This window comes from Canis lupus, chromosome 27 (genome assembly GCF_048164855.1).
Source record: "Canis lupus baileyi chromosome 27, mCanLup2.hap1, whole genome shotgun sequence".
In the NCBI taxonomy this organism is placed as follows: Eukaryota; Metazoa; Chordata; class Mammalia; order Carnivora; family Canidae; genus Canis; species Canis lupus.
In genome coordinates, this window is record NC_132864.1 from 37,589,768 (window position 1) to 37,616,770 (window position 27,003).

At 60.7% G+C, this 27,003-nt stretch overlaps 2 protein-coding genes across 5 annotated transcripts; both read right to left on the reverse strand.

Moving 5' to 3' along the window:
• Positions 1-3,206: 3,206 nt before the first annotated feature.
• Positions 3,207-4,352, reverse strand: GP1BB (glycoprotein Ib platelet subunit beta). Its single transcript, XM_072803547.1, has 2 exons — positions 4,218-4,352; positions 3,207-3,960 (listed from the first exon to the last, which is right to left on the reverse strand). Exons 1-2 carry the CDS (start codon positions 4,225-4,227, stop codon positions 3,353-3,355), a joined length of 618 nt encoding a protein of 205 aa, XP_072659648.1. The 5' UTR covers positions 4,228-4,352; the 3' UTR covers positions 3,207-3,352.
• A 128-nt stretch (positions 4,353-4,480) lies between these two features.
• Positions 4,481-13,195, reverse strand: SEPTIN5 (septin 5). 4 transcript variants are annotated; one of them, XM_072803544.1, is made up of 12 exons: positions 13,069-13,180; positions 12,928-12,938; positions 8,471-8,567; positions 8,277-8,363; positions 7,880-8,003; positions 7,659-7,793; positions 7,352-7,469; positions 7,114-7,215; positions 6,206-6,302; positions 5,986-6,121; positions 5,636-5,738; positions 4,481-5,515 (listed from the first exon to the last, which is right to left on the reverse strand). In XM_072803544.1, exons 1-12 carry the CDS (start codon positions 13,109-13,111, stop codon positions 5,459-5,461), a joined length of 1,110 nt encoding a protein of 369 aa, XP_072659645.1. In that variant the 5' UTR covers positions 13,112-13,180; the 3' UTR covers positions 4,481-5,458. The 4 variants fall into 4 exon arrangements, with proteins under 4 accessions (XP_072659645.1, XP_072659646.1, XP_072659647.1 ...); XM_072803545.1 differs by lacking the exon at positions 12,928-12,938 and having other exon boundaries at positions 13,069-13,195; XM_072803546.1 differs by lacking the exons at positions 12,928-12,938; positions 13,069-13,180 and adding an exon at positions 10,285-10,331.
• Between the last annotated feature and the right edge of the window lie 13,808 nt (positions 13,196-27,003).

Sequence of the window (27,003 nt, forward strand, 5' to 3'; positions counted from 1 at the left end):
CTCTGTCTCTGTCACATGCAGCCCCCCTTGCCCAAGGCAGCCTGGGTGGGTGGGAGTGGGGGCCGGTGATTTATCGCCTGCTGCCTGTCTTCCATCGGAAACGCCGGGGGTGGGCGCAGACGGTGCGGTGAGCTATGGGCCCCCAGGGCCCCGCCACCCACCCCAATGTTGTTGCTCTGTCTGGGCAGCGGGTGCGCCCCCCCCCCCCAACGTGGCTAAGGCCTAGGCCCCTCCAGACCTTCCCAGGGCCTCGTCCACGCGGGCCCCACTCACGTCTCCGCCCAGTGAGGGGCCGCCCCCTCCCCAGGCTCCCCCTCATCCCCCCAGGCCGGTCGGGAGGCGGCGCAGCCTCTGTCCACTCCCCCGGGCGTCCGCGCCACGGTCCCCACCCAGCACCCGCAGCAGGAGCGGCTGAGCCCCGCTCCTCCCCGTCGCCGACGCCCGCAGCCGCTCCTTCCAGCCCCGCCGGCGCACACAGCAGGAGCTCAATAAGTGTTTACGGAGCAGGCAGGCGGCGGAGGGCGGACGGTGCACCTGGGCTGACACCGCCTGCGCCCGCGGAAGAGGCCCCTTATCTTCCCTGTTGACGGGCTGTCAGCGATCAGGGAGGGGAGGGGAGGGGAGGGGAGGGGAGAAGAGAGTAAGGGGAGGGGGGGGAGGAGAGGGGGAGAGGGAGGGGAGGGAGGGGAGGGAGGGGAGGGAAGGGGAGACGGAGGAGAGGAAAGGGAGGGAGAGGAGGGTAAAGGGAGAGGGTGGGGGGGAAGGGGAGGGAGAGGGAGGGGAGGGAGAGGGAGGGGAGGGGGAAGGAGAGGGTGCGGACGGGGCGCGCACCCTTCCCAGGCCGGCGGCGGCCGCTCGGCGCACCCCTCCCTGCTCCCGTGCAGGGGCTGGGGTGCGACCTGTCCGCGGTCTCGGCGACCCGCGCCCGCCAGCCGGGCCGACCCTCGCTCCCCGGGCCGCCCGCTTCCCGCGCACCCAGTGCCCACCTCGGCCGCGCGCTCCCCGGGCGGGCGGGTTTCGCGGACCGCGAGCGCCCCCTGGTGGCCCCCGGGGTCGTGGCGAGCGAGGGGAGAGGGGGTCGAGGGTTTTGGGGCGGAGGCTCTCGGGCCAGGCAGCGCCCACCCGTTTCACGGACAGGGACACCAAGGCGGCCGGAGGGGGGTCAGGGCTGTGCACTCCCCGGGAACACCGTGTGCCCTGCTCAGGGGTGGGTAGCAGTGCGGGGGCTGCAGGGCGCGGGCCCTGGACCCGGCAGCCTGGGGACTGGACGTGGGGGGTGGGTAGCGCCTCGAGCGGCCACCGCCTTGTTTCAGTCGGTCCGGAAGGAGCCTGAAGCCACAAGGAGGACCAGGCTGTCAGTGGGGGGCGGCCCCTTGGCAGGTGTATTGTCCATTAGGCGCAGGACGACGCCGGGGGGAGGGGCATGGTGGGCTGTGGAGCTGGGGGTAGGGGTGCACCTTCCCCCTCCCAGCACCGGGCCATTCAGGGGCGCTGAGCTGGGACCGTCCTCTTCCCCACACTCCCTGGAGGCCTCAGGGTCAGTGCATGCAGGGTCAGCTTGGGGTCAGAAGTTGGGGTGGGGGACTCCCAGGCAGCCTGGAATAGGTCAGCCAGTGAGACCAGGCCACACCGCCTGAGGTCGCTTAGTCCCTGGGCAGAAGCCGATCTAAGTCGCCGAGAGCTGGCCAAGGAGGGAGACTCGCGGAGAAGCCACGGCCCTCAGCTGCCCTAAGTCCCAGGGAATAAGGAAGCTCTTCCTTAGGGGTGACCACCTGTGATGCCAGCCTTCTCCTCCATCAGAGAAGCTCCAGCAGCTTCTGCAGCTCCGGCTGTCAGGCCGCGTGCTGCCCTCGCAGCTGGACATCTCCCCCGTACCATGCTGGGACTGAGTTAGGAGGTCGCCTGTGCACCTTGCTGTGACAGTGACTATTCCCTCTGACCTCTACCGGGGCTCTGAGTGTGCTGGGCCACCCCTGGGGGTGGGGAGGGTGGCAGTTCATTTGTACAAAAGGGGCCACCATCCCCGATGTGGTGATAAGGCCGGATGGACGATTGGACAGTTGGCCACAGCCCACAATGGGCCGGATGCCCCACACCTGCCCACAAAGGAGGGGGCGGCTCCTGCCTCACGTCTGACCGGCAGCCCCGAGATAGCATCAGCCCAACCGGAGGGCCATCCATCTTGTCCCACAAAGACTAGGACAAAGGCTGTGTCAACGGCAGCCTCCCCGACCCGGTCAGTGGGGACCAGAGCCTTCCTGTGCTGGGCACCCCAGGCCCAAGCCCAGGGCTTCTTGTCAGGGTCCCATTTAGGGTCCACAGAGAGCAGCCTTCACTGTTTACAGGGCCAGCCGGGTGGGAGGGGGCACACTAGGGTGGGGTCGGGGCTCCCATGGTGAGGAAAGCGTGGGGCCCTCATCTGGGCACCCCAGAGCCCTTGTGAGCGCTTGTGCTGTGTTGGGCTCAGGGGAGGGGGCAGTGGGAGACCAGGGGCTGGGGCTGGTCTGGGCAGTTAGGGGCACCTCCCTGTGGGAAGTGGCAGCCAAGTACACGACATGATTCCAGATCCCATGCAAACCCCTGGCACCCACTCACCCCTGCAGGGCCTGCCTCAGAGAGGGAGCTTCTACCTCAGATGCCCAGCTCTCCAGGGCCAGCGGACCGTCCTCCCCATGCAGCCCATCCCTGACCATACTGAGGGTGGCCTGGTCCCTGCCACTCACATGCTGAACAGTCCTCAGAGCCTTCTGGAGGCCCCTCACGACCCCCAGAGACTGCTGCTCCAGACATCCTCTCCCCTTCTCTCAACTACACTGCCCTGCAGTGCTCTCAGCGTCCCCACTGTCCAGTGTCCCTGTGTCATTTTCCCCAGTGTCCTGACTCCCCAAGTGTCCTCACTATGCACTGTCTTCACTGTCCCCACGCTGTCCCCACCCCCCACGGGGTCCTCCCCACCCCACAGTGTGGCCGGTGTCCAAGTTCCGCGCTTCCCACTTGAACGCCTGTGAGAGTGAGTGGTGGGGAGAGTGTCCTCGCCCACCGGCCCGTGTTCGCCGGCAGTTATTCTGGGTGTGCAACGGTGTGGCGTGGCCCCTTGGGCGGAGGGCAGTTTCCGGGTGGCGGGGCGCAGAGACCAGTCAGACGGGGAGAAGGGTTTATTGTGCACCGGAGTTTGGCGCGGGGGACCTCGCAGGGGCCGGGCTGCGGTCCCCCCTGGCCCCGCCTGCGCGTCCCGGGCACGGGCTCGCCCAGCTAGTGCTAGTGGGGGGCCCGCGGGGGCGGCGTGGGCAGGGACGTCGAGCCCGGGGGCCCCTCGGCCCAGGGTCCCGTCGGGGGGCGGCGCCCGCGGGGCTCAGCGCTCCTCGGGACTCCTCCCGGGCCCCACGAGCGGCGCGCTCAGCGGCGAGGGGTGCGCGGCGCGGGCGCGGAGTCTGCGCAGCCGGCACAGCAGCAGCAGCAGCAGCAGCGCGTGCAGCAGCCCGAGGCCGAGCAGCAGCAGCTGCGCCCCCAGCGCCCCCCAGCAGAGCGCGCCGGGCGGACAGGCGGCGCGCAGCTCCTCCTCCGCCAGGTAGGGCAGCAGGCGGCCGCGCAGCGCGGGGGGCGCGGCGCAGCGCAGGTCGCGGTAGGGCGCGCGCTCCGGCCGGCCGGCCAGCCAGGCGCGCAGCGGCACCAGGTGGCAGTCGCAGCGCCAGGGGTTGGCGCCCAGGTGAGCGGCGCGCAGTGCGGGCAGCGTGTCCAGCAGTCCGCGCGGCAGCCCCGTCAGATTGTTGCCCGTCAGCACCAGCTCGGTCGTGTCCGGCGGGAAGGCGGCGGGCAGCGTGGCCCGCGTCAGCCCGCGGCGCCCGCAATCCACGCGCGTCCCCGCGCAGTCACACGGCGCGGGGCAGCCCGCGGCCCGGCGGCCCGGCGGCGCCAGGAGCAGGAGCGGCAGGAGCAGCAGGCTCAGCGCCCCGCGCGGCCCTGGAAGGGAAGCGCCCTAGTGAGCCTGGCGGCTGGTGGGGCCCTGGGGGGGGTCCCTGTGCGCCGGGAGCGCGGGCCCGGCTCCAGCCCCCGAGGCCCGAGCCCCTTCCTGCCCGCAAGCTTCTCCACCTCCGTCACCCCGCGCTGGCTAGAGGTCCCCTCGAAGTCCGACCCAGATCTCCCCACCCCACCCCGGCGCCTTCCAACCCCACTCGGCTCAAGGCCGCCCCGGGGGCCCTGCCTGACCCCAGACTCACCGGAGCCCATGGCGAGAGAGGATGGTGACCCGGCTGGCTCTGGAGCGCGAAGCTTGGGCTGGAGAGCCAGGCGATAAGGCCGCCCCGCCCCTGCCAGGCCCCAGGGCCTGCCAAGCCACCACAGCGCAGCCACCCGCCAGAAATAACCCTGAGGCCCAGGCAATGGGCGCTGTGGCCCCAGATAGAGCTATCACCAGGGCCCGCAGGCCCACGGCTTCCGCCCCCACAAGCTCCCAGGGGCCCGCGGATCACTCTGACACCAGTGCGACTTCACCAACATTGTTTTCCCGTCACCAGGACAGGACGCAGCATTCACAACTGAACAAAACTGGAGAATGGGGTTTGGGGAAGGTATCATGCTGGGGGAGGGGACATGGGCTAGGGAACCCCCCGGGGCAACAGTGCTTCTGGGGAGAAGGGACCTCCAGCCACAGGCAGGGAATGGCAGTCTAGGGATTAGGGGGCTGCCAGGTTGCCCACCACCCACTGCTCCTGGAGCCCTCAGGCCAGGCCGCAGCCACAGGTGAGGAGTACCAGCCATCACAGGTGTCCCAGCCCCACCAGCCCCATGAAATCCTTGCCTGCAGCCGGCTGCCCTCCTTTGGTCTGGAGGGATCATAAGTGCTTCTGTTGCCCAACCTGCCCACTGAGCTACCCCGTGAAGGGGTGAGGAGGTAAGGAAGGACCTGGCCCACCTCGGCACAAAGTGAGGTCTCAGTAGCTGGGTGGCCCAAGGGAGTGGGCACATGAGGGCTCCCATGTGTATTCTGCAGCACTGGGGTGGGGAAATAGGCCGGGGATGCTGGGGATCTGCTCCCCTATTCCACCTTGTTTTACCCACCCACCTGAGTAGGGCCTGGGGTTGGAGTTCATGACCTTCTAGGGCAACGGTTGATCTCGAAAGTCATGGCCCAACCTAGCTGTTGTTCCCCCAAGGCCAAAGGGGGCCACCCTGGGGGCTGCTGTCCTGGCCCCGTGGAAGCAGATACAAATGAGGGGAGGGACTGATGCTGAGAATAAGTTAGGGTGGGCTGGGGGCTGTGACCCCGTGTCTCTGGGTCAGGTCGGGAACAGCTGGGAACAGTCCTGGTCTGAGTCACTCTGGGACTGGGGTTGTGCCCAGGCCTGTTGGAGATCCAGATGATTCCAGGGTCAAGTCCAGGCCAGTTGGGGTCCAGGGATGGGAAGGGCCAGCCTGGAAACTGGCAGTCTATCCATGGCGATGTGGGGCTGGGTCGGGGTCACTGGTCTTGCATTTGCTGCTTCATCTTCTGCAGCATCTCCTGCATGCGCCTTAGCTGGAGGTGAGGCCAGAACAGTGGAAGATGGCGTGAAAACCGTGACAGGAGAGGCCTGATCAGCAGCCCCAAACCCTCGACCTCCACCAGCCCCTGCTCCTTCCCTGCAGCCCTACTAACCTCCTCATCCTTCATCCTGATGAGCTTTTCTGTCTCAGCATCGGGGGTAGGCAGTGGCAGGATGGGGATGGGGCTCTCCATGCGGCTGTCCTGGGTCAGTTTGCTGTGGGGTAGACAAGAGGGACAGAGTTTGTCTGACACCCTCCACACAACTAAGGCCCTCCCTCCCTTTCTGAGCTCCCACACTGCTGAGCTGGGTCTGGGAAGACAAGATGCACAGTGGGGGCCTATCTGGGATGGGGTTGGGGCAAAGCTCAGGTCTGGGTGGGCAGCAGGGGCCAGCCCTCTGTTAGGGAGACATGGCTGGGGCCATGAGGCACATGATCCAGGTGTGGGTCAGGGCCTCGCACCTGGTCATCTGCTGGATGCAGTGTGCACGGTAGTTCTCATAGTGCACGTCGCACGTCACGTCCTTGAGATCATGCATGTGTGTGCGGATGAGCATGTTGCGCAGCTTCACGAAGTCGCAGTGTGCCTGGTTCTCCACTGTGGGGCAGGAGTGGGTGGTGGGTGGGTGCAGGCCCAAGGGAGCCTTCCCACCCCCTTTGCCATGCCCATGCCTGAACTCACCCTCCACGATCCCCCAGGGGTACAGTCGCCCCCGGACTCGCTGCCCCTTGGCCTCCACCACTGTGTTGCTGCCGATAACTGCGAAGGGCGCGCTCTCCTGGGGAGGGCAGGCAGGTACAAGGGTTCACGCCCAGTTAGCATGAGTGTGGGGTGGGCTGAAGAGGGGCATGGGCACTCAGCACCTGATTGGCCCTTCCAGCAACATCATCAACAGCCTCTCCCAGAGGAGACCCTGGAGTTGCTCAATTCTTTTGGCTTCTCTGAAGCCTGAGCTAGCACAGCTCATACCCCAGAGGCCTCTGCCAGGCTGTGCCCAACCAGGCATATCCCCCCTTCCGATACCACCCCTTTGGAGGAACTGCTCCATCCAGCTACCTTCCCTACATCCCTCCCCAGAGCTGACCCCATGCCTCCTGTTAGTGAAGCTGACTTTGGCTGGAGCCAAGGTCCCCCCCACCCCTGCCTCCTGTCATGGAGCCACCTGTCCCACGTCTTGGGTTTGGTATTGCCACTCTAGATCCTGGGGCACCCAGAGCCACAACCACCCTCTGGAGCTCAGAATTCTGGGAGCCAGGGCATGGGCAGGCTTCTGGCCACCAGGCCCCACGCCAGACCTTTCTGCTGGTGACCCCTTGGAAGAAGACTGAGAAGGAGGGTCTGGGTGGAGGCCGGGTCAGCACCATGCCTTTGGGTCCCGGTGAGTGCTCCGTGATACATGAACCACGTGGGCCCAGACTGCACAAGCCAGTGGGGACATGGGTGACTGTGCCCCCTACCCCAAGCTCTGGGTGAAGAGGCCCTAGTGCCCAGACAAAAAACTCCTGTCCCCACTGGGCTGGACGGGGATGCCTGGCCTGCCCGTGTAAACTGACCTCCAGTCCCCTCCTCTGCCACACCAGGCTGCTCACCTTCAGTTCCCGATCTTGCTGCTTAAAGTCCTCATCCTCGTCAGAGTCACATTCGGGGAACTGGTACACGTGGATACCAAACTTGTCAATCTCCTCCCGGATCTGGGGCAGGGCAAGGCGGTCAGATTTGAGGCTAGCCAGGAACCCAGGGCCAGGGGCACTGGCACCCAGGATCGGCACACCCAGTGTTCTCTGTCCCAGAGACCTAGCCCAGGCCCCGCTGCCATGGCAGGCTCACCCGCTCCTTCAGCTTCCGGATCTCGCCAGGGACAAGACAGTCAGCTTTGGCGATGAGGGGTACAATGTTCACCTTCTCGTGCAGAGCCTTCATGAAACCCACATCCACGGGCCGCAGCCTACAGAGAGCACCCAGGGGTAGAGAGGGGCATGGTGGGGGTGGCAGGGTCCTGGGGAGAGGCTGGGCTGGGCTGGGCGGGGTTCGTGGTTGTGAGTGCACCGACAGTGGACAGGCGGTGGCCGGGACAGCCGTGGGGATCTGTGGAGCCCGGCAGCCCCCCGAGCCCGTTCCCAGGACATTTACGCACCCATGCCCAAAAGGGGAGATGAAATACAGGCAGCAGTGCACACGGTTGTCTTGGATATTCTTGCGGTTGAGGCCGCTCTCGTCTCGGAAATACTGCTCAAACTGCTGGTCCACATAGTCGGTGATGGGCTTCCAGCTGTAGGGAGGCAGGAGGGCCCATGAGGCCAGAAGGGAGGTGGGTCAGCCTAGGCAGACACTGTCCCCCAGCTGGGCTTTCCTCACCACTCGGAGTTGTTGACAGCGTCCCCGAAGCCTGGAGTGTCCACAATCGTGAGCTTCAGCTTGACTCCCTTCTCTTCAATGTCCACCGTGTGCTTCAGGATCTCTACGGTCTGGCTGATGCGCTCTGTGGGGGTTGGGGCATTGTTTGCTGGGGTAACTCCAACTCTCGGCCCCAACCCCACTGGGCAGCCAGGACCCACGTTCTCATTCGTTCTAGTGTCTTGGCCCTGGCCACGTGGCCTGATGGTGGCGTTTGGGCCACTCCTCCTGGACCCTGAACAGGAGACCCATGCTGTGGGAAGACGGGGGCAGGGCGTGGACCTGGAAGGGAACCCTGTGAGGGGTCACACAGCAGGGGATGGGGAACCAATGCCAGGGCTCCATGGGGCCCACTCACCCTCAGCACTGAGCAGCTTCCGGTCCTTGTACAAGTCGGTCAGGAAGAGGCTGTGGACCAGTGTGGACTTCCCCAGGCCTGACTCACCTGCCGGCAGGTATAGGGAAAGAGTCAGGTTAAGTCTGAGGTCCCTATGACAGAGCCTAGCTGGCTAACGTTCCAAGCCACCCCACCTGGGAGTCCAGCCCACTCACCGGCCACCATGAGCGTGAAATCGAAGCCCTTCTTCACAGATTTCCGGTGCACCTGATTGGGCAGTGTGGCGAAGCCCACGTACTGCTTGTCGATATCCTGGGGGCCGGGGCGGGCAAGTCAGGGGCATGCTGGGGTTCCTGGGGCAGTCTGATGCCCTGTTCCCTCCCTACCTGGCTCAGACACGGAGGCGGCAGAGGGTAGAGTCCCCTGGGGGGTTGGGGGAGTTTCAATGGCAGAAAGGGGATGAGGGCCTGTGGGCAAAGGCCTGGTGCTGGAAAGGCTGGCGAGGGGGGCGGCAGGCCTCCTTGCCCCAGCCTCCGCGAGGGGCTTTGCAGGGACCTGACAAGGTGTGTAGAGTTTAGGATGTCTGGCTGCCGCAGGCACAGGCTGTGTCCTCCCTCAGCGGGGGGAAGAGGGCGCCAGGACCACGACCCTGAGCCATACCCAAGGCCCCCCAGCCGGAGAGGCCCCTGACCTCAATACTCACCCCTCCTGAGTGTACCAGGGGGTGGGAGGCCCATCTGGCCGGGATCCAGCCGCGGGGGTGGCTGGCTGCTGCCACCGAGGCGGAGCCGCGGCTATTTATAGACAGCGGCGCGGAGCCTCCCCCGCCCGCGGGTCGCACTGCCCACCCGCGGCCCCGCCGGCCCCTGCCCGGCCCAGAGCCCTGGGGACCGGCCCGCGGGCGCACGCACCCTGACCCACTTCGCGCGCACACACCTTGAGTCGCCTCTGGGCCTGGGTCCGCGGCGACAGCAGCTGCTCCACCAGGCGGTCCTGGGGCGCTGCCAGGGAGTCCATCGCGGCGCTCGCACCCGCACCCGCACCCGGACGCGGTCGGGCCCGCGGGGCGGGGCGTCAGGGGGCCCGCGCGGTGCTGCCTCGAGGCCCCGCTGTCGGGCCGGCTACGCGCGCGGGAGCCGAGGCCCAGGGAAGGGACGTCGCCCGCCCGGGGTGCCGCCGCCCCCCGAGGCCGTGCGTGCCATGCCTGGGCCCTCGGGCCCGCGCCCCAGCCGCCCGCCGCGCCGCAGCCACCGCAGGCCCCGCGCCCGCGCCCGCACCCGAACCGGAGGCGGGGCCTCGCGGGCGCCGGCGCGGGGGGGACGGGACCGCGCGGTCGCCGGGAAACTGTTGCCTGGAAATTGGGCCGCGGGCGGGCGGAGCCACCGGAAAGCTGCCGCGGAGGGCAGGGCCGCGCAGGGCGGCGCAGGGCGCGGGGGCGGAGCCTCGCCGGGGACCCGCCGCCTCGGGCCGGGCCTCGCGACCACCCGCGTGGGCCCGGCCGCGGGGGGGGGGGGGGCAGGGGGCAGGGGGCGGGGGCCGGGCCCGGGGGACGCGGTTGTGGCCGCCGCGCGGCTTCCGCCCGCCAGAGGGCGCCGGGGGAACGCTCCCGGGACCCAGGCGCACGCCCCGGGAACCGGCCCGCTCACCCGTCCTGTCCTCGCGGGTGGCCCGGGAACCTCCCGGCGGCGCCCCAGCTACCCACGGCCACGCCCCCGTGCTGCCCCCCCCGGGCGTGTGCAGGGGGTGCCCGGGGGGGCAGGGGTGTTCTTCACCGGCACGGCCTCCTGCCCGACGTGAGGGAACTGGGTGGGGGCAAAGCCCGCCTCCCCAGCCTGGACCCACCGCCCCTGCCCCCGGGGGTGGCGGACGCTGAAAGCGGGGGAGGGAGGGTGGCTTAGAGCACTAGGCGCCTCCCCGCCCTACCTCTGGAGACCCGAAGCTGCAGCCAGCCCTGGCCCCAGCTGCGCCCAGACCACTCCGCGCCAGCGCCGAGCAGACGTAGCTGGGGAGGCCTGTGGAGTGAACTTACCCCCTCCCCGGATTCGGCTCCCTCAGCTTCCCCGCCGCTCTGACCCTCAGGACTGGCTGGAGCGCTCCAGCCCGGGTAGCCCTGGCCTCCTGTGACCACCCCGGGGGCCCACAGGCACCTCCTGAGCCACCACACCCTTCCTCACCCTCCCTCCAGGCCTCCACCAGAATCTGAACCAGCCAGTACCAGCTGGGCAGGGGGGAGGCTTGGAAAGGAGATGCCGCACGAAGACACATACTCCTTGGACTGTGTGTCAGTGGGGAGAGGCGGCCTCCCAGCTCTCCCCCACCCTGGTCCTCCCTTCTTGGCTCCCCTGGCTGAGTGGCCTCTGTCCATCTGTCCAGACTCATGCTGCTGTGGGCCTGGAGCCACTGCACCTGGGGAGGAGGAGTGGGCACACAGCTGGGAACAGGAGAGTCTTTCATCCAGAGGAGTGCAGGGGGAAGCCACAGGGCACCCCCCTCAGCTCTCCCGGCTGGGCCCTCAGTCCTCGCCCTGAGAAAGCGCCCACACTGGCCCCAGCCCTCTGCCACGCTGACCCGTGGGAGGCTCCTGGGCCAAGTCCCATCCAACCTCCACCTGTAGGCCTGCTGTGGACACGGTCCCTCAGCCTAGTCCCCACCCCAAGAGGCTGGCATCTCAGGCTCCAGGCATCTCGGAGATGGACACCCCTGGGTCTGGGCCTCAGGCTGAGAAGGAGCCTCAGCACTGCATAGCCCAGTGACCAAGGGAGCTTATCGCTCCTAGACTGCCTCAATTTCCCCATTGGTACTGCATGGCCTCTGAGGAGGCCCAGGTCAGGAGGGCAAGAGTCTCACTCCCAGCTCCCAACCCACCTGCCCCATCCCCCCATTCCCTGAGGGAGCTCCAAGGAAGGGACCCTGCCACCCCCTCTCTCTGGCCCCACGGAGTACAAATATTCCTCGGGGCTTCCTGAGCCATAGACACAGCTGCGCCCACCTCCTCCCGGTGCCTGAGACTCTCGAGGCATTTCCATTCTTAGAATCACTGGAGTCAGCTCTGGAAGCAGTCACCAAAGCCAACAGAGCCCAGCAGAGCCCAGTCCACTGCTTGAGACAGGGTGGGAGTTAGAGGATGCGGGAACAGGGAGCCACCAGAGCTCCCCCAGACCCTCTTTCACAGGGTGGATGCACTAAAGCTCAAGTAACACCACGATGCTAACAATGAAACTGCCACATGCTTCCAGCTCCCCGCCCCCCAGATCCCTAGGGAGCCCACCCCAAACACCCGGCTCCCTGGCTTTGTTCCCAGGGCTCCCTGCTCCACCTGCATGGTGCCCCCTTTCTCTGCTCCTAGGGGCAGAGGATGGGTGGGGCGAAGGATGGGCAGACACAGGCCTGAAGGGGTTCACACCTCGGCAGGAAGGGGTCCCTGTGTGGCACTGGGCAGCGGCTGCCCAGCCCGGAGACTCCAAGTGCCTGCAGGCCCAGCAGAAGCTGTGGGGGCTGGTCTCCCGGGCCTTCTCTCTCTCCCTCAAACAATAGCCTGGCAGCATGTGTCCATGCATCTCAGGCATTGTCTGACCTGCCTTGATAGGAAGGCAGCTCCTGGCCCGGGCTCCCAAAGCAGCCCTTGCCAGCAGGGTGAGGTTGAGAGGCCCCTCCCCAAGAGCCTCACCTGTCCCAGGGCTGGGCAGGTCCCTGCCAGGAGACTGGCACCTGGCAGCCAGTGACTCCTGGCCCCCACCCGCCTGCTGGGTGGCTCCTGGGGCTGCCACCGCACCCTGGGCCAGGACTTCAGGGTTCCACCCAGCATCCCTCCACTGTGTAAATCCCTATCCCTGACAAGGGCTGCCGAGGCTACCTTGGTGCCAGAGTCGGGTCCAGAAAATCCTCCAAACACAGCTGAGCTCAAGCCAGAGAGGCCCCCCAGTAGGGCTGCCCTGGAGCCCCTGCCCACCTGGTTATCCCTGCCCACCCCACTCTCAGGGTCTCCCCGCTCTGTTTCATCCCAGCCTCAGCTGGGTTTCACAGTGGGTGCCCCGAGCAGCCTCCTGTCGGGTCCTGCATACCAGGAGGGTGGGGACCCGGCCAGCCCCTTTGGGAGGCCATAAGCCTATTTGTACCCACTGGGTTGGAAGACCCAGGGCTGGGCACAGGGATGACTCAGGCGAGGCCCCGGAGGCTCCCAGCCTGGGGAAGAGGCCTGGCGGCAGAGGGGCCCACTCAGCTGGGTGTGTGGGGAGAAGCAGCAGAAGATGCACGGGGGTGGGGTGGGGCTGCTCGGGTCTAGGTGCTGGCTCGTGGACCCACACACAGCCCTCCCCTGGCCCGTGGCCTGCCGCGGCTGTGGCCTCTCCCAGGACCCCCAGCGCGAGGCCTAAGGCCAGGTCAGGGAGGATGCGCTGGAGCTGGATCAGTGGGGGAGGGACACCCGCCCATCCCCCCGGCCCGGGAGGGGCGCCCGCGCTGCAAGGGTCAGGGGACAGGCCCCCGGCGGCCCCGCGCCCCCTCCTCCCCGCCCTCGGAGCTCCGGGCGCGGCGGCGGCGCTGCCCCGGCTGACAATCGGTGGTCGCGACAGGGCGGGATGACGGCCGGCGGGGGCGGGGTCGCGCTCGGGCGCCGGCGGCGCTGGTGCCACAATGGGTGACAGCAGGCCGGGGAGCGGCGGCGCGCACGTACCTGCTTGTCCTCTGCCGGGTCGGGTCGGGTCGGGTCGGGGCCGGGGCCGGGCGGCGGGCGGGGGAGAGAGGAAGACACGGTGAGAGGCGGGCGGCGCGGGGACAAAGGCGCGCGCGGGCGCGCGGCGGGCGCCGGGCTCACCTGGGGTCGCCAGCTTGCTCTTGTACCGCAGGCCCGTGCTCATGGTGGCCGCGGGCGGGGGGACGGGCGGGGCGCGGCGACGAGCGGCGGAGGCCGAGGCCCGGCTGCGGGGTGACCGGCCCCTCCGCGCCGCCGCCGCCCGCCCCGCCCGCGCGCCCGCCAGCCAATCGGCGCCCGCCGCGCCCACGCGCGACCCGGCGCGGCCGGCGGGGGCGGGGACCCGGGCGCCCCCCAACCGCCCTGCGCCCGCCGCCCCCGGGCCGCGCCCTCGCCTCTGGCCGCCCGCCAGCGCCCCGGCCCCAGCCCCAGCCCCGGCCCCGCCCGCCCCGCCGGGCTGCCCGCCCCCGCGCCCCCCCCCCCCCCCGGCCCCCCGGCCCCCCGCGCCCCGCGCCCCCCGCGCACCGGAGGCTCTCGCCCTCGGTCCGCGGCCTCGGCCTCTGACACTGCCTCCGCGAGGCCCTCCGGGGACGCCAGCCCCCTCCCCGCCCAGCCCTCCGCGCCGCACCAGGGACAGGGGGTGGTCACCCCGTGACCCGATGCCTGGGGCAGGCCGTGCCGGCCGCCCTCCTGCTCGACCTGTTCAGGGCCGCGCCCGCCGGGGAGGGAGACACACCTGGACGAGCTGCAAAGGCCAAGCCCCTGGACAGCTGTCTCTCCTGTCTTTTCCTGGCCTATTTTCTGAGATTATTTCTGAAGAGTAACTGAGCTGGCATCCGGGACCGAACTTGGCCTGACCTCAAGCCTGCCCGCCGTCCCACCCCCCTCCCCAGCTCTGCAGCCTCTGCTCTGCAGACCCACAGCCAGACCTGCTACCACCCTGAGAAGGGGGACAGGGAAACCCTAGCCCTCTGTGCTAGAGGGCAGTCAGAGGCACTGAAAGCAGGGCCAGGGCCTGCACCCCATCTGCAGATGGGGAAACTGAGGGCCCAGACCTTCAGTGACTTGGCAGGACTCACAAGCACCAGTGCCTCCTGTCTCCTGTCACTATCACACTCCCAGGTACCTTTGGCTTCCCTGGAGCCCTCCCCCCAGGCCTCCCCCCTCCCAAGGTGGCACATCTGGAGTCTTCAGTCCCACAGAAAAGGGACAGTCAGGCCTGTGGTCACCAGCTCCCTAGGTAAGGGCCCCCTTAGGAGGAGATGGCCTGCTGCACCTGCCACTCACAGGAAACCCTCCTCCCCCCCAGCCCCTGTGTGCCCCTTCTCCGGTCTGTGGGCCGGTCCGTCTCTGAATCACCAGCATCTAGCATAGCTTTGTTTGCTCAATAAATGAAAAAGCCATCATTGCCAAATTCTGTGGCAAAAGCCCATTTCCCCTCTACTGAGACCTCCAGAACTGTGACCAGTGCGGAGACACTCCACAGCCCCGACACCTCATCTGAAGCCTCAGGGCCAGATGTGTTTGGAATTCAGAATCTGTCCTATATCTCATACATTATATGGTATCTCATTAGAACTGCGGCTGCACCTCATAATCAAACAGGTCAAGACGTTTGTCCTGAAATGCAGCTATTCCCACAAACTGGAATAGACAAAGGCCATAATTCAGGGCTGCACCGCAGCTCAGGTCTGCCTTGGTTACAGAGCTTTGAACACTTTTAAGTTTTAGAGCTTTGGGGGGAATTTGGAATTGCCGATAAAAGAATGGGCAGGGAGGGGGCACTGGGAGTAACAGACAGGACTTCTGAGGCTTCATCAGCTCCACAGGCTCACGGGAACCCCATCTCCGGGGGCCTGGAGCGTTGCAGAAATGGCTCAGTTGGTCAGTGAACACTGACACTTGGACATGGAGCATGAACTGACCCATGCAAGGCTGTGCTTGTGGGGACAAAGGAGAAGGCAGGAACCTGTCCTCCATAAGGCAGATATGTCCCTGCAAAGGGCCCCTTTGGGGGCTCCAGGCAGCCCTGGGGCAGGTCTTGGGGGGAGTGGGCTGCGGGGTCCAGGGCATAGCTCGGGCAGAGGGTGGGAGGTGCATGTGTACGAGAATCACGGGCTTTACCACAATTCTGACAACAAGACAATAACAAGGTGTACCACATAAACATGTCTTCGGGTTTTTTTTTGTTTTTGTTTTTTGTTTGTTTGTTTTTGTTAAGGTAAGTGCACTCCAAAAGATTACATACAGAAATGCTGTTGGATTAGGGACCAGTGTTCGAGGTCTGGAGTGGAGCCGTGGAGCAGCGTGGAAGGCAGCTGATGGAGAGAAGACTGGAGCCGCTCCCTGGAAAGAGAAAGTGTCCAAGGCAGGCCTGGGTCAATGCCTTCTATGAAATGCCTCTGGATGACCAAAGGCTGCTGGCCCGGAGTGGGGAAGGGGGGCTCACTCCTTGTCCTGGTGCTCTCATCTCCCAGGACAGAGTCCAGGGGAGAGCCCCAAACCCCACCACAGACACACTGGAGCTGCCCCCTGTCTAGCTCAGACCCTCGTGGTGGTGGCACCCATCGACTGACAGGCAACATATCTGCCTGGGACATTTCAGAAGTCAGCACTGCGAGCTGCTGGCCCTGGCCAGAAGGTTCATGGGGCGTGCCCCCCGATCTCCTAGACAGGACAGCATAAGGCCTCTTTCCCTTTCTCCAGCCTGGATACTGCCAGTGGGACGGCCGAGCAAAACCCTCACCCAGCTCCTGTTTATCGAGCAGTGCAACCCCGGGGGTGAGGGGTGACATCGGGAGGGGGTGCAAATGGCAGGGCCCGGCCTGGACACACCGCATTAACCCAGCTAAGGGGCCATGGTCTCCCCCAGTGGGCTCTGAGTCTGCTTCCGCAGCAGGCGGAAGACGTGCTGGCTGTGGTACAAAGAGAAGTAAATAAGACACTCCTGCGTGGAAAAAAAATGCTACTTTTTAATTCACAAGGAAAAGAAGTTAATGAGTGAAAAAATAAGTTACACCCAGAAAAATCTGTTCAACCAACTTGGGCTACAAATAGCTCAATGCTTTCCAGAAAAAAAAAAAAAATTCTTTTAGTTAAGGGATTCTCAAGAGACTGCATTCAGCCCATGCGGTGTCTCCCTCCCCCTTTGCACAGACTTGTGGGCGTCGGTGTGGTCACACAGGATGGAAGGTGGCTCACAGCAAACCACTGTGAAGGTGATGAGAGGACAAAGGGGGGGCGAGTGAAACAGGTGTGGGGTTCAGAGGTTTGCTTCAGGTGACACACAGATGTCAGGGGCAACAGGGGCCACCAGTGACAAAGCCCCAGGACATTCTGTTCATCTTAGGACAAGGACAGAGGGCAGGCTGGGTACCATGCATTAGACCCCTGAGACCCCCTCACAGAGGTATTGGGGGAAAGGACCTGCAAGGTCACGCCTGCCCACAGAAGTCAGACCACGGCCCTGAGGAAAGGGTCACCATAAGAAAGGAGAGACACATGTCCCTTTGTCTGGACAGAGGCACCGCAAGGAAGGACCTTATAGCAGCTCACACTGAAGCCACTTGAGAGAAATCTTCCCAAGGAGAAATGGAAATCTCATCTGGTTTCCTGCACTAAGATAGCACACGGGGCCACAGACTCCGAGTGCCGGGGACAGTGACATAACCCTGGTCCGAGCCCTCTGGAAGCTGGGGACTTGAGGGACAGCATGGAAAGAATAAGACAGACCAGATCTTCCCTTTGGGACTTCAGGTATCCCAGAAACTGGGGGCCCTGGGGTGCCCCTTCTTGCCCTGACTGTCCCTGGAGGAGCCCTGGCAGTGGGGGTGACTCTCTCCCCTTGCCTGGCAGCTGGTGGGGCCCTCCTTGAGGGGAGTGGCAGCGGAGGCCCAAAGTAAGGCTTGAGGCTGTGGTTCATGGAGTCCACCCCAGTGACCCCCAAGGTGGAGCTTGTGTCTTTCAAATCACTCCCAGGAATTTGTCACTGGGTATGGGACCAGTGTGCAGAGCAGGCCAAGACGGAGGAAGAACAAAGAAGAGGGCTTGTGCTCCCCCCTCAGTGCTGCCCCTGCCCCACCTGCTCCGCCAGCTTCCACATCCAGCCCTGCCTGCTGCCTTCCCTCCAGCCACGCTGTCCTGGACACTTATGTGCAGTGTCCTCCAGCTTTGGGGGACTGTACCCCAATGTCCCATGTCCCCTTGCTGAAGCGCCCACTCCTCTGTGCAATGCTGGGCTGTGGACAGGGCTGTGGGCCGGGGTCGAGTGGTTCCTGTCTCCTGCTGGTATTCTCAGCTTCCCTGGTCTCAGAGGGTGGTTCCTCGGTCTTCTGGAAGGTGAGCTCATTCTCCCCACCCCCATTCTGTCAACCGTCCCCCTACCTACCTGGCCCTCTCTGGGGCAGCCCCGATGCCTGCTGGGAATGGGGGTCATGGCTGAGCAAAGATCAGGAGCGGAGGTTCACGGCGGCGTGGTGAGACCAAACAGCTGAACCCAGGACCTCCTGGCCCAAGCCTCACCCCAGCAAAGAGGTGTCACTTGTCCCCTGACAAGTCGGGCAGCCCTGACTGACCCTGAACTCCATCAACTTGGTGACCGGACGCCCTCCTGCCCCCTGCCCCTGTCTGCTCATGGGCGTCGCTCCCACGCCCTGGTCCCTGCTGGTGCTGGTGCTCTGGCTCAGCCATACCCGTGAGGAGACCCAACACTGTCCCTAGTCCTTGGGGCTCCCAGTTAGAAGGGCCACTTGCTCCCGCCAATGCATCCTGCAGCTCGGTGCCTCCCTGCGTCCGCTGCTCGGACAGCTCGTCCCTGCCCCGCTGGGTGGCGGGGGCCACCTGGGGGCCCAGGCCTTGGAGCCTCCCCATGGTCTGCAGCCCCTCCCGCCTGCCCGAGTGGGGTGCTCTGGGGGTGGCTGTCGCCAGGGGAGTGTGTGTGCGGCGAGGAGCTGTTGGAGGCCTTTCTTGATCTCCTTGTTAGAGAAACGGGAGGGGGTCACGGCTCCCTCACCCGCCGGAGCAGAGCGTGCAGCTGCCCCGCCAGGAGGGCGCTGCCCAGCCCCGTTAAAGCGGCCTGTGTGTCGCAGGGGACAGAGCAAGGTTCCAAGTGGGGCAGGGCCACGGTGCACGCCGAGTCCCCCATTCACTGGGCAGCTGGCGGAAGGCTACAAAGGGCGCCTGTGCTCCTGGGCAGTGAGCCACAGGGGGACCTGGGGACCCGGAGCAGCGGGCCCTGGGCTCTCTCCCCAGCAAGGGTCAGCGGGGGGCGGCGTGGACCTCCAGCCACATCGGGGACACGGTCCCTTCAGGCGTTCTGGGAGAGAAGGCAGCGCAGGGCAGGAGCAGGAGTGACAGGGACCCAGAGTGCGGGGGCACCCGGCGCAGAAGAGCTGCCTGACCCAGGGGCCCTCCCGAGGCGTCCACGCGAGGCCATTGGGGGGCCGGACAAGACCTCCTCCGGGGTGTCAGCGCTCCTGTGGGGCCCGGCCTTGGCCGCAGCTCCGCGGTCTCAGGCGAAGCCTCAGGTGGAGGCACGAGATGCGCCAGCGTGTCTGTCCTGGAGGCTTTCATGCTCCATAAGCCCCTCGTCACAGGCAGAGCGTGGGGCCCGAGCACGGCTGGGCTGGAGCGAAGCTTCGCGTCCCTTCCCTGAACCTGCCTCCCCACCAGACAAGGCCAAGTGTCGGGATTCCAAAGGCTGCCTCAGCTTCCCCCTGTACTCCTGCTCCTGGGTCCGCCGTTGAACATCAGGCCGCGACGGGACAGGAAATCCCCCCCACACACCAATAAACAGGATGCAGGGAGGGCGCTGGCCCCTGCCACCCAGCCACGCAGACCATGCCCCTTGCTGGCCTTGGCACCTGCCCCGTCCACAGCCCCCTGCCCCATGCCGGCTGGCCATGGGGCCCTGGCACCACCCAGGGAGGATGCACTGCCTGTCACGCCCAGGCATACACCAGGGCCCTCAGAGCAGGTGTCAGTCACCTGGTTTCCATGGTCCCTGGTGACTCAGGCTCTCCTGCCATGTGCTGTTGCAGGCTGTGGGGGACCCCTGTGCCCTACCCTGGCCACACTGCCGAGGTGGCTGAGGCGAGAGGCAGGGAGGCCTGGGTGGGACATCTGTTCCCTCCTCCAGGGTGAGGACAGGGGCTCTCCCTTCCTGCTCTCTGCTTCCCGGTGGCCAGTCCCCACTGGGTATTCCTTGCATGCTCACAGCAGGCCAGCGCCACGCCAGGCCGCCCGTCAGTGGGAGACAGACCAGCCACCACACACCCGAGGCCTCCAAACTCCTTCCGCTGGATCAGGCCAAATGTCTCAGGTGTGTGGCCGGCCAGAGCCAGGCTCGACAACGTGTGCATGAAGGTCCGTGTTCCGCAGCAGGATGCTCTGTGCTGAAGTTGGTGCCTGCCCCTTCCCTGTTCCAGAGGCTCTTTAAAGTGAAGCCCTGGGTGTGTACGTGGGTGCTCCTCTGAGGCGGCTGGGAACCACCGGCAGGGTCTTCTCTAGATGGGACAGCAGCGGGAGATGGAGCCCCGAGCCTGGGCAGCTTTTGCAGGGAAGGAGAGCCCTTCAACATCGCCAGTGGCTCGGGACGGCCTGGGCTTGGCCGCCAAGCATCCGTGTTTCTGGCCAGCGTTCAGACCAAAGACGCATCACCAGGGTGCACTTGGGTGCTGTATCTGGGAAGTGGGACCTCTAGGGAAAAGGAGTCACTCGGACTCACTCCCCTCCCTCGAGCTCTTGCCATAAGGCTCACTTTTGTGGTCACGACACTTCCCAACCACCCACAGGTGCCGGCGTGTCCTAGGGTGAGTCCTGCCTCATGCTCTTGCCTGGTGAGAAAGCCGCGTGTGGCCTTGCTGGCAGGGGACATCGCTGATGTATTAAACTGGCCCTCCTTCCAGAACTTCCCAGGCAGCTGCGGGCCACAGGCAGAGCGTGCCTCTTGCCCGCACAGTGGCCACCAGCGCTGCCCAGTTGAATCACGGGGCAGCACAGGTAAGACAAAGTGGTGAGTGCCAGCCTTCTCTCCCGGGTCTCACACTGCATGGGTGGGGGTGGGAGTCAACATGCCACAGGTCCCCATAGAATGCTGCCCACAGAGGCCTGAGGAGCCACCTGGAGCAGGGCAGAGGGGTCCTAGGGGTTGCAGCCAAATCAGGGCCGGGAAAGCAAGGAAATCTGTAGAGCTGGGGGTGACAACATGCACTGTGAGGGTGTTGCAGAATTGGTCTCCCCACTTGCATGCTTCTGGGAGCAGGACCAGCATGCCAGGTGTGGGCTTTGCTGCAGGACAGCATCCAAAGCTCTGCTAGGACCCCTGCCAGGGTCTGGGCCCATGACTCCCATAACAGGCACCGGTGTGACCTGGGGTCCAACCAGAGCACCTCTGAGGCCTCCCATCCCTGTCCCAGGCCGCGGGCCCAGCCATCCTGAGGTCTGGAGCAGGCCTGCCTCAGGGTCCCCATCCATACCCAGGGGGACTGTCTTGGCTGCATCTGGTATTCAAGATGATTTTGAGCCTCAAAAACAGACCATCAACAAGAAAAAGACCACCTAGTTCCCAAATAGGCAAAGAACCGAACTGATGTTTCTCTCAAGAGGAGCCAGCAGGAGACGGGAGCTGGAGATTCCTGAGATGCACCTCATCCCAGGCTTGCCACCCCGGCCCGCACACCCAGCCTCCTGTGGGCCTTCCCGCGTGCAGCCCGGACGTTGGGCCATTTTCAAAGACCTTTCTGAGGACCACGACGACCTAAGCTTCCTGGCTTCTATCCATATGGCCCAATGTCAGGCCACACCCCTCCTGCCAAGCTGAGCCCAGGAACTGCCCCCAGCTTCCCTCCTCTCCCCTCACTTGGCAAGAAACTTTCCATGCCTCCTCCCTTGTGACTCATCTTGGCACCCCCTGTCTTGACTGGGAGCCCCCTCCTGTGCTCCCTCCTGGCATCCCAGCATTCCCAGGAGTTGGCACAGCAGATGCTCTCAGCGAGAGCTGAGTGGGAGAGTCAGGGCCAAGGGGCATTCACGTACAGAGATGCCTGGGCTCCAGACTGACGGACACCAGGACGTGACAAGGGAGCCTGTTTGGGGGAGGGATGCAGGCAGGGCCTCCCGGAACTCCAGAGAGGAGACAACTGTGACAAGGAGTGGGAGGACGCCAAGAATGGAGAGAGGCCGACAGCGGTGGTCTTGGTGCCAGAGTGGTGATGGATGGTGTTCTAGGCTTTTCCAAATACTCGTACAGCTCAAGGCGATTCCAGAGGGGAGATGGGTAAACGAAGCAAGGAGTGGTGGTCTGGGAGGAGGATATGAGAACAGAGACCCTCAGTGTGTTGGTAGGCTGTGTCATTACTAGGAGAGGAAGGGGACTGGAAATAGCTAGAGTTATGAGGGACAAGTGTGCTCGAGTCCCCCCACGGCCCCCGTCTCGACCCAGCAAACTCCAGTCCCAGTGCCCCCTTTCCCCCACACCAGGCAGGCCACTGTTGGGAGTAGGGTGGCATTGGGCAGAAGCCATCAGTCCGATCCACAGATGTGCTCTTCCCCAGCCCCACGAGGTCACTGGAGAAGCTCCCTGGGGGGAGCTCACCCACAGGACTGTAGCTGTTTGGCTGCCCGGCCTTGTCCCTGACATAGAGAATGTCTTTAATAGCTGATGCTTTTTGAGACCCATGAAAGACAGAGGCACACAGATGCTGTGGATGTGGAGTACGGGACAGACAAAGGTCGCCTGTAGGATATCACAGCCTTGGGTGGTGAGGCCCCATGGCAAGGGGCCAAGGGCACGCTGGGCCCAGGAAGCCTTGGGCTGCACTGGCTGTGCTCATGTCCTCACAGATTTGCTCTCCTCTCACCCCGAGGATGGCCATATGAGCAAGCCAGTCATCAGAGTTCACATGTATCTTCAATTAAACTTATTTTCAGGTGGAATTGTAAGAAATAATACAGCGAGATCTCATTCACCTAGTTTCCCCCATTGTAACATCTTGCAAAACAATATTATATATCACAATCCACCCCCCCTTAATTCCTAGGAGCTTCCATCTCTATAATGTTGTCTTTTTATGAACGTCACATCAATGGGATCATATAGTTTATGGTATTTGGGCATTGGCTTTTTTCACTTGGCTTAATCATCTGGAGATTCATCAGCTTGCTGTGTGTGTACGCAGCTCCTTCGTTTTTTACTGCTGAGTAGTATTCCGTCGTATGGACATACCGAGGCTTTTTGAGCCATTCACCTGTTGAAGGACGTCTGAGTTGTTTTCAGATTCTAGCTGTTACGAATATAGCTGCTGTGAACGTTCATGTGTGGGTCTTCGTGTGAACATAGTTTTCATTTCTCTGGGAGAAATGCCCAGGCATGCTAGCCTATGATAATTGCAAGTTTCGGTATTTAAGACACTGCCAAACTATTTTCTAGAGTGGTTGAACCATTTCCATTCTCAGCATCCATGTAGGAATGATTCGGTTTCTCTGCATCCTCACCAGCAGTTGGCACCATCACTTTGCCCCCTATTCTTCAGCGTGTAATGATATTTCACTGTGGTTTTAATTTGCATTTCCCTCATGGCTAATGATGTGCTTTTCGTGGGCTTATTTGCCATTTGTATATCCTCCTTGGTGAGATGTCTATTCATGTCTTTTGCTTGTGTTCTAATTAGATTAGTTATTTTTTAAAAGATTTTATTTATTTATTCATAGAGATGTAGAGAGAGAGAGAGAGGCAGAGACACAGGCAGAGGGAGAAGCAGGCTCCATGCACCGGGAGCCCGACGTGGGACTCGATCCCGGGTCTCCAGGATCGCGCCCTGGGCCAAAGGCAGGCGCCAAACCGCTGCGCCACCCAGGGATCCCTCCTTTGTATATTCTAGATAGTAGTCTATTGGATATATTACTTGTGAATATTTTTGCCTAGACTATAGTCTATCTTTTCATCCTTTTAACAGGGGCTCTTTTGCTGAGAAAAGTTTTAAATTTTGATGGAGTCCAATTGATAATTTTTTTAAAAAGATTTTATTTATTTATTTATTTATGAAAGATACAAAGAGAGAGAGGCAGAGACACAGACAGAGGGAGAAGCAGGCTCCCCACAGGGAGCCTGATGTGGGACTTGATCCCCGGACATGGGATCATGCCTTGAGCCGAAGGCAGACACTCAACCACTGAGCCACTCAGGCATCCCTATAGTTTTAATTTTAAATTTAAGTCCACAATTTTATTTTGAAGTATTTTTTATATAAGGTACATGATTTAGGTTGAGTCTCTTTTTTGCCTAGGGATGTCTAATTGTTCCAACAATGTTTGCTTCATCCTTTCTTCACTGAGTTGCTTTTGAGCTTTTGTTCAAAATCAGTTGGGCATGTTTATGTGGATCTATTTCTTGAGGGGTTCTCTACCCTGTTTCACTGATCTATGCGTGTATCCCTTTGCTAATACCATACAGTTTTAATAACTGTAGCCATAGAACACATACACATTATATTTTATATATTAATAAGGTAGACTATTTCTTCTCATTTCAGCAAGGTTGCAGAGTACAAGATCAATATATAAAAATCCATTGCATTTCTATATAATAGCAATGAACATGTGGAAACCAAAACTATAAATACAATACCATTTACAATCTTCCAAAAAAATGAAATACTTAGTGTAAGTCTAAAAATAAAAGACACCAATATTATTAACATGCTGAGAAAACAGAATACAGATGAGAAATGAAAGAAAATCTAAACAAAAGGAGTGACATACCATGTTCATGGATTGGAAGACTCAAAATTGTAAAGATGTCAGTTCTCCTCATCTTGATACATAGTTGCTATTCCTATCAATTTACATAAAAATACCAGAATTCCTGCAAGATTTTTTGTAGATATGGTTAAAGTTATTCTAAAATTAATGCAGAAAGGCAAAGGAGCTAGAATAGCAAGCAATGTTATTTTAACCCACTTAACATAAATTGGGCATTTCACTTTTTGTTCTAAATTATTTTATCGAGGTAGAATTTTTATGCAGTGAAATGGAAGATCTTTTTTTAAAAATTTTTTTAAATTTATTTATGATAGTCACAGAGAGAGAGAGAGAGAGGCAGAGACACAGGCAGAGGGAGAAGCAGGCTCCATGCACCGGGAGCCCAACGTGGGATTCGATCCCGGGTCTCCAGGATCGCGCCCTGGGCCAAAGGCAGGCGCCAAACCGCTGCGCCACCCAGGGATCCCTGAAATGGAAGATCTTAAATGCTCAATTAATAGATATTGTCAAATATATAGAACCGTGTAGCCAAAACTCCAATCAAGACCCCATTTTCATTGTCCTGTAAAGTTTCCTGTGCCTCTTCCCAGTTAATTCCGACCACTGTCACACTTGCCCCAGCCCCACATAACTGTGGATCTGCTTTCTATCACTGCAGAATAATTTTGCCTATTTTAGGACTTCAAATAAATGGAGTTATACAATACCTACTTTCAAAAACTCTGACTTTAACTCAGCATAATTATCCTGAGATTTATCCATGTTCCTAAGTGTATCAATATGTCATTTTTTACAGCTGAGTAATATTCCCTTGTGTAGATATGCCAAAACTTGTTCATCCATTCACTTGATGGACATTTGGGTTGTTTCCAGTTTTAGGCTATTACAGATATAGCAGCTATGAATATATATGTTTCAACGTATATTTCCCTTCCCCTTGAGTATGTAGTTAGGAGTAGAATGGATGAATCACATAGGTATATGTTTAATGTTATAAGAAACTGTCAACTGCTTCCATAAAGGTGGTACCATTTTACTTCCACCAGCAATATATGAGAGTTCTAGTTGTTCTGTAGCCTAGTCAATATTTTTTGGGGTCAGTCTTTTATTTTAGCTATTTTAATGGTTGTATATGGATAGTTCATTATGGTTTTTGTTTGTATTTCCTTGATGGCTAATGATTCTGAATATTTCTTCAGTGCTTATTGGCCATTTTATATGTTTTCTTTTTTAAAAATTTTTAAAATTTATTTATTCACAAGAGACACACACACACAGAGAGAGAGAGGCAGAGACACAGGCAGAGGGAGAAGCAGGCTCCATGCAGGGAGCCTGATGAGGAACTCGATCCTGGAACTCCAGGATCATGCCCTGGACCAAAGACAGGCTCTAAACCACCAAGCCACCCAGGCATCCCCTATATGTCTTCTTTTGTGAAGTGTCTATTCAAATATTTTGCCCATTTAAAAATTAGATTATCTTATTATTGATTTACAGGTATTTTTAAAATGCATTCTGGGTACAAATTTAGCTTCACATAGGTTCACTGCAGATATTTTCCCCCAGACAATGGCTTGATTTTCAACCTCTTAATGGTGTTTTTGAGAAATAAATGTTCATAATTTTAATAAATTTCAATTTATCAGTTTTTTAATATTTCATGCTTTCTTTGTTCTCTCCAAGAAATCTTGGTGGGACTTATATCAAGGTCCAAATATACTCTTCTCTGTTTCTTCTAGAAAGTTTATAATTTCAACGTTATGTTTAAGACTATGATCCAGCTTGAATTCATTTTTATGTGTAGTGCTAGGTAGATGTCAAAGTTCATTCTGTCTGCCCCCCACCCCCAGCTTATCCAAGAGTCCTAACACCATTTATTGAAAAACTGGCTTTCCCTATTGGATTGCCATGACACCATGGATGAAAATAAAGATTTTGAAAAAAATAAATAAAAAAAAAATAAAATAAATAAAAAAAAGATTTTGGAGATACATGATTCTTGATTCTTTTCTGAAACAATTATCTGTAACCACATAACAATTCAAAACTTTGTGGCTTAAGCATCAGTCTAGATATTTTAGTATCTATCATGGATTCTATGGGTCAGAAATTCAGGAGGGCTCAGCTGGGTAGTTCCTATGATTTCAGGCAGAGAATGTCTGGAGTTAAAGCAGCTGGCTGGACATCTCCCTTTCCATGAAGTCTCAGGGCTTCTTTATATCATCTCTGCAGGTGGGCTAGTCTGACAACTGGCTCTGGAGCTGAGCTAGCCTGGGTCCTGAAAGCATGGAGGCCTCAAGGCCCTAAGCACAAGTACCCCAGCCTCAGAAGTTGCACAGCATCACTTCTGTTGTAATCTATTGTTTATAAGACAGTATCAGATCACTCACATTCAGGGGGTGAGTATCAAGGCTTTAAGAGCACATGTAGGATGGAAGACATCGTCGTGGCCATCTCTGAAAAATACGATCAGTAAAAACTCATCCTGTTTTGGGGTCAATCTTTTCTCTCGGTGTTCTGCAGACTGAATAATCTATATTGATCTGTTTCTGGCCAGCAGGGTGGGGGTGGAGCTGGTGGCAAGGAGACTCCTCCATCGAGGTGACGGAGGCCTGCAGGACGAGGGCAGGATGGTGGAGAGGAGTGGGCCCATCCAAGCCCATCAGGGATGACTGCAACAGACACGGTGGGAGAAAGCGTGTGCCCGTGGGACCCCAGTGTGCCTTGGAGACATGGTGCTGAGTACAGGAGTCTGGGCCCCACGAAGGATGTGTTCCGGGAGCTGAGGGCTGCAGGGTGGGGGGGTGGGTGATCGGGTTCAGGGGCACGGCAGGGGAGCTGGTGGGTGGGCGGCTTGGTGGGCCTGGGAGCGATGCTGAAAGCCCAGCCCGCGGCTGCACGGCCCTGACTCGTGTTTGAGTTGGCCGGGGTTCGCGTGGAGGACGGGGGAGCTGAGTGCCGCCGTCTCGGGCTCCAGGGGAGGCGCTGAGTGAGAGGGCGCATTCCGTGCCGGCGGCCGCCTGCTGGAGGACCGCCGAGGACAGGCCTGGCGCTGTCCTGGCTGCGGGGTGGGGGGGACACTGGGCTGTGTTCCGCTGGCTCTCTCTAAAAGTCGGCACCCCCCGGGGCCCACAGAGTCTCAGACCATCTCTGTGTTTTTCCTGCGTAGACAACCCCCCTTCCCAACTCACAGATCCAAAGGGATCCCTAGGAAACCACCGTTGACAGCAGGTCAAGCAGCTGTAACCCTGCCCCAAGGTGGCTGCGCTGCCTTCAGCAAACGCCCCAGCTTCTTGGGTC

Bases quoted from the DNA above. Each gene is read 5' to 3' on its own strand.
- SEPTIN5 (XM_072803543.1), bottom strand. From the start codon at position 9,272: ATGGACTCCCTGGCAGCGCCCCAGGACCGCCTGGTGGAGCAGCTGCTG. The intron at 8,364-8,470 runs GTGAGTGGGCTG...ACCTGCCGGCAG, and splicing joins TTTCACGCTCATGGTGGCCG to GTGAGTCAGGCCTGGGGAAG. The intron at 6,303-7,113 runs GTGAGCAGCCTG...TGCCCTCCCCAG, and splicing joins AGCAAGATCGGGAACTGAAG to GAGAGCGCGCCCTTCGCAGT.